Raw genomic sequence first — 5,998 nt, forward strand, 5'->3', positions numbered from 1 at the left:
TTAGCAAGTAGCGGGAATGGCAGGATACTTTAACCTGAATTTTACCTGCCTGTTTAGATTCCCTCCCTCCCCAGTTCCTAGTTTAAATACCTTGCTGGGTGATGTTGGATGTTATCAGCCAGCCTGCTTACCCCTGACCTATTTAGGTGAAGTAAATGCATATCAATACTACTGTCACATAATTCCCAGTTATTTCATTTATGCTAAACTTTATTTTCATTGATAAAACAATGTTAACTAAGTAGAAACGGCACAAAAAATTGAGGAGATATTTTTTAGTTGAAGCATGCCCCCTCGTGGCTAAAACTAGTCAGTACTTTTTTTAGTTTTAGGATGTTTTATTCATCTACAGTGCGTCCTGCCCCCCTAGTGGCAACATGTCCAAACGACCAAAGAGATTTTTTATTTTTTGTAAAATGCGTTGACAGAAATGTCCTAGTTCACTTGCTGTAGCAGAACCATTGACCTTTCCAGAGCACACGAGTCTGATGTTTTGCCGTAACCGGGATCGCTTCAGATAGAAATCAGGTCCTGTTGGTACCGAGGTCGGACCGGAACCACAGGATAGGTAGGTAGGTAGGTAGATAGATAGATAGATAGATAGATAGGTAGCTATTTATCTCCAATACCAGAAATAATGAGGCCTGTCAGTGCATGGCAGGCTTTTGCTTAAAACACATGCGTAAGATTGGCTAGTACTAGTAATCTTAGGAGTTTACATATGATGTTAATGTATTACAGCGATTTATCAAATCCAGTATCAACAGTTATATTTATTTTGTGTTATTTTTCAAGTTTAACTTTAGCCAATATAAACTCTCAGTTACTGTGCTTCCCCCGATGAGCATTGAGCGGCCTCTATTTGATTCCTTGTCTAATATTCTTATGTTCTACTCTATGAATACTTGAGTTGAATAGAAAACAGGGCACTGATGTAATAAGGCCCTGCCTGTGAAAGAATGAAAAAGCAAAGAGAAAGGAAGGTCACAGTAAAGCCGTTTTCTAACGGTACTGTTCAGACAGGCATCTTGTAATTGTGTTTGGTGAAGTGACTCACCCCTGCCTGATTGTATTGGGTTTTATGTCCTGTATGCCTGTGCTGTATTGTCTGCCCAGTATAAGGACACAGCTGCCTAATCCTCGTGAAGCCTAGTTTACAGCTGCCCGACACATGTATAAGATTCAGCTATTTGGGTCCATCCTTGTAAAATTAAATAAAAAACTCCCAACATATACTTGCACAATATTTTGATTCTAAATGGAATTTCAAACCCCAGGCAGTAGCCTGGCTAGCGTAGTGTAGTGTAGTGTAGTGTAGTGTAGTGTAGTGTAGTGTAGTGTAGTGTAGATATTATTTAACCCTTCATCAGCAGCAAGGGGTGCAGTGCCCTCTATTATGTTACAATGAGCATATCCCAGAACTCTCTTGAAGATCGCGGGAGAGCCTTACATGTGATTAAACGCTAAGCGATTACCTTTATTTTAATACCAAGGTCGTCCTTGTCTGACATAAACGGGACTAATCATTCTTCAAAGTGTACATGGTACATTTTTGGGGTGAAAATGCAAGTACTGTGTGTTCTGTTGGTGATGATTAGACCTTTGCCATTGTGATGTACTTCTGTGAGTGGCTTAGAGTTATTATGTTATTGGAGGATTATAGGTCACTGAACAATTAGAAACATAAACGTTTTTAAAAAGCTACTATGAAAAACATTACCATTTTATTTATTGTAAATGTTCAAATTTAAAAAAAATCAACAAAATCCAAAATCGATGCAATGGACAAGAAGAGCACAGTGTTCCAGTATTCTGGCAGCACATTGTTTGAACTTGTGTGTATCCAAAGGGAGGGCAAAACTCCACAGTTCATTTCTGATAATTATTTGAATGTGAAAGGGTGCTTAAAGTTCAGCTTTTACTAGCTTTCCCACTTTTTTTCCCCCTGGAATTTCAACTTTATAATGTCTTTTATTTAAGCTACTTCTATAGAATGTTCTTTGTGGCAGACTTCAATGACAACCCATGGGGGAATCACCTCTCAGGTAAATTATTGGAGAATTTTCTAATACTCTAAAGATTCTAAAGGGGTTCTAACGTGACTCTGAATTGATATTACACAGTAGCCTACTTTTGAAGTAGACACGTGGCCTTTTCAAAACAAACTCAATGAAATGGATTTTTCAACAAGACTGTGTGCATATGAGCATAGTGTAGATATTTAATAACTGAGTTGCAAGAATATGATTAGGACATGGAGTATGAAAACAAAACAAAAAAAACCCAACAGATTCCTTATATTCCTTCCTCTTGGGTTTTAAGACACAAATCTCTTCAGCTATAGCACTTGCATGCTCAGCGGCTGGATGCTATGCTGTGCTGTGTGTGTGTGTCTTATGGGTATTTTCTGTGTAGAAGGTTAAAGCAGCAGTGGCTCTGTTTGTAAGGAGAGAGGTGGAGGGGATGTGTCCTGCTTCTGACTGTGGCTCTGCTTCTTTCTGCAGCAGTGTTGTGAAGGATGGCGTCGGGGTTGCTGTGCCAGAGGCTCCCTTTGCGGGGGATGCGCAGGTTTGCGGCAGTGTCCTGGAGAGCAAGAGGTGAAGAAACAACGGGCGGCCCCATCCAGATGATCAGTAACCATAGCAATGAGGACCAGGAGGAGGGACAGAATCCTGATGCTGTGCTGCCCAACCTTCCGGGGTACACGGTGCCTTACAACCCCTCCGCATACTGCCGAACACACCGGAGCCAGGTAGTAACAACGCGTAGACCCAGTGCTGCAGATGAGGATGAGCCCCCTGAAGTCAAGCCTCTGGCCTTGGGCTCAAAGCAGCAGCAGCTACAGCAGCAGCAGACGAGAAACACCTACACTGTGTCCTGCTCTCGACGGCTGTCCAATGCAAAGAACACGCTCCTGGACCTGGCTTTTGGGAAGGCTGGTGAGAATAAGCAGGGAGCGGCCGGGGTCAAGGCAGGCGGCTTCAGTGGCACAGAGGACAGAGAGGCACTGTATGACAGCAAAGAGGATCCCAGGGCTTTCCAGAAACTGAGGGAGGAGTACAGAGCTCTCTGTCACAGCCTCTCAGAGCTGCCCAAACCCATTTCTACAGAGGAGGGCTTCCTGGTCCTGCATAAAGTGAACGTGCTGAAAGGGACTCTCAGTCCTCAGTCAATCAGTGAGTTTTTTGAGAAGCTGGGCCAGCTTCCCACAGAGCAGCAGGTGCTGGTGAAGTCAGACACTCGGTTTGCCATGTTGTGCCGATATGCTGTGGAGAATCTGCGTCTGTTCACCTCCCCTCAGCTGATAAACATCCTGAGAGCCTTTGTAAGGTTGGGGATTCCCCCCACACACAGCATGCTGAATGTGTTCAATTCAGAGCTTTGCAGACGGGTCTGGGATCTAGACTCCACTCAGGTTCTGCTGGTGGGGGACCTGTGGCGATGTTTGGGTCGGGCTGTGCCACAGTACTTGGATCTTGCCTACAACAGACTAGGACTGCGGTGCAGAGAGCTGACTCTGCCACAGCTTGTACAACTGGTTTACCTCATAGGGGAGGGCAGGAGAGCCCCACAGGAGCTAATGCAGAACCTGGAGGTCCTGATTCTGAGGTTCTTGGATCAGACGACTCCTGAGGAGCTAGGAGCACTGTGCCTGGGCTTCTTCAAATCCAAAAGTGCGCTCTCTGAGCAGGCCATGCGCAGGATTGGGGACAGAGCCGAGGCCATGCTGGAGGACATGAGCAACTATGCTGTGGTGAACGTGCTCAAGATGCTCCGATACAGCCATGTGGATCATGTGGGATTCCTGAGGAGACTGGGAGAGGTGGTCCCAGGGAGAGCCCCCTCGATGGGAGCTCAGGGACTCATGCACATTGCCTTGGCCTGCTCCTCCTTGCACTATCTCGACGAGAGGATCTTTGAAGCCATAGCTGCAGAGGTGCCTGTTAAAGTTGCTCACTGCCGTAGCAAAGACACTGCCAAGTTGCTCTGGGCCTTTTCCTCCCTGAGCTACCAGCCCAGCAATGCGGAATCCTTTTTCTCCAGCCTCACGCAGCAACTGCGTGTGAAAGGTGCAGAGTTTGAAAGGTACCCTGAACACCTTCTGACTGGGCTTCTCGCACTAGCTTTTGCTGGCCGCTTCCCGCATGACCTCATAAATCTCGCCCTCAGTCCTGGCTTTGTGAAACTAGCTGCCGAGTCCACCCAGCTAGAACTGAAGAAGGACCTCTTCACCCTGGATGGCACAGTGGAGCTGGAGCTCCCTGGATATGCTGGCCCCCGTCTTCCAGAGGAAATCTGCACAGAGGTGACAGAGATGCTCTGGGGATTTGCCAGCCAGGACGTGTGCCAGAAAGCAGAAGTGCGAGAGGCTGAGACCCTGCTGCAGTCCATGCTGGGGGGCCCTCAGTACGTGAAGAACCATATGATCCTGCCACACATGAGGTCCAGTGACCTGGAGATCCACCTGGACTCCGCAGGGAGAGCCCTGCCCTTCAACACACAGTCAGTTGCAGCCATGGACCCGGGTACACAGCGGGAGCAGCGCATCAGGAAGTGGGAGATGAAGCACGCAGGAGTGCCCCTCACAGACGATCTAGTGTCTCAGCTCCTGAATGCGAAGAGCAGTAGAAGCACCCCTGAGCCTGCAGCTGATGAGAGCGGTGGCGGCGGCCCCAGGACTTTGGATAGCGCGAGTCCGACAGCAGGAGAGATCAGGAAGGAGTTCTTCAGTGGTGTTGTCCTGACTGAGGGTCTCCTGGATGCCATGACAGGGTCTTCCAGCTCCATACCCCACCTCTCCCCCCCAGCAGAGCCCCTCTCTCCCCTCCCCGGAGTGCGCAGACTGGCGGTCCAGGTCTCGAACCGGAACCAGTTCTGCTACGGGTCCCGTCACCTCCTGGGGCTTCATGCCATGAAGAGACGGCAGCTGAGCCGGGCTGGCTACACAGTGCTGGAGCTGCCCTTCTGGGAGTGGTTCCCTCTGCTCAGACGCACACGCTCTGAGAAACTCGCCTATCTCCATTGCAAGCTCTATGGGGCCCTTGACTAAACAGGCACAAAAAACACCTGCCTTCCAGTGTCAGGGAATAAGCCATTCCAGGGTTTACTCTGATACAAATTCAAATGGCTGTGCTGTAGACATGCCACTGATCGCCTCTGATTTCATATACAGTGTAGAAGCTTCATGTCTTTATTTCAAAATGATGACCATATAAAGGGGGTATTGTAGCCAATGCATATTCTGAGCAAAGTCTAAGAATAAAGAACATGATATGTACCACAGACGTGTTCAAAGTTTTAAATGCTAAATCTCTAAGCTCTACAGTATCAGTTCGTTTTCTTGGCCTGTGAATTCTCTGCCTCACTACGTGCACTGCCAGGTTCGCAGGCACGATGCATTTCAAGCTGTGGTTGGTTACATTTGAACACCTCAAACATGCCAGTCTTTCACAGTCCTGAACTGGTTGTAGGTTTTGGTAAATTTGATGCCATTCTCAAACAAAGTCTTCACCGAAATGAGTTCTGCATAGAACCCTTATTATACAGCTATGGCCAAAAGTTTTGCAGCACCCTATAGAAATACTGTTAACTCATTTTACTTCATAAAGGCAAATAAAACCTGCTGAATAATGTTACGTTAATATATTAAATTACCTACCACTTAGTAGATTTCCATATACTTAACGAAAAACTGACAAAAACTGAAACATTAAATACTGTACAACTATTATGGTTTACTGTAGATGATATCATTTTGTGGTTTTCATTTATTACATGATGTTAAATAAAAGTTCTAAATTATGTTTTTTTTTTTCTTTATGTCTCAATGCTAAAATTCTACGTGGTGCAAAACTTAGCAGCGATTGAGAGGAAAGCACTGTGAAGCTCGGCTGTGTTTAACTGTGTCCCTAGTGAAGCCAGGAATGCACCACATCACTCTAGAGTTATAGGCTGGCCCGAAATACCCCTACACCAGTGCAGCAGACAATCAATCACA

General features: G+C 46.5%; 1 protein-coding gene across 6 annotated transcripts; it reads left to right on the top strand.

Moving 5' to 3' along the window:
* Positions 1–441: 441 nt before the first annotated feature.
* LOC121299945 (FAST kinase domain-containing protein 5, mitochondrial-like) lies at positions 442–5,278 on the top strand. 6 transcript variants are annotated; one of them, XM_041228223.1, is made up of 3 exons: positions 442–572; positions 1,981–2,045; positions 2,505–5,278. In XM_041228223.1, the coding sequence occupies exon 3, from the start codon at positions 2,519–2,521 to the stop codon at positions 5,048–5,050; it is 2,532 nt and encodes an 843-aa protein (XP_041084157.1). In that variant the 5' UTR covers positions 442–572; positions 1,981–2,045; positions 2,505–2,518; the 3' UTR covers positions 5,051–5,278. The 6 variants fall into 6 exon arrangements, with proteins under 6 accessions (XP_041084157.1, XP_041084184.1, XP_041084150.1 ...); XM_041228250.1 differs by having other exon boundaries at positions 2,508–5,278; XM_041228216.1 differs by having other exon boundaries at positions 442–568.
* Positions 5,279–5,998: the final 720 nt, after the last annotated feature.

This window comes from Polyodon spathula, chromosome 2, assembly GCF_017654505.1.
Source record: "Polyodon spathula isolate WHYD16114869_AA chromosome 2, ASM1765450v1, whole genome shotgun sequence".
NCBI classification, from domain to species: Eukaryota; Metazoa; Chordata; class Actinopteri; order Acipenseriformes; family Polyodontidae; genus Polyodon; species Polyodon spathula.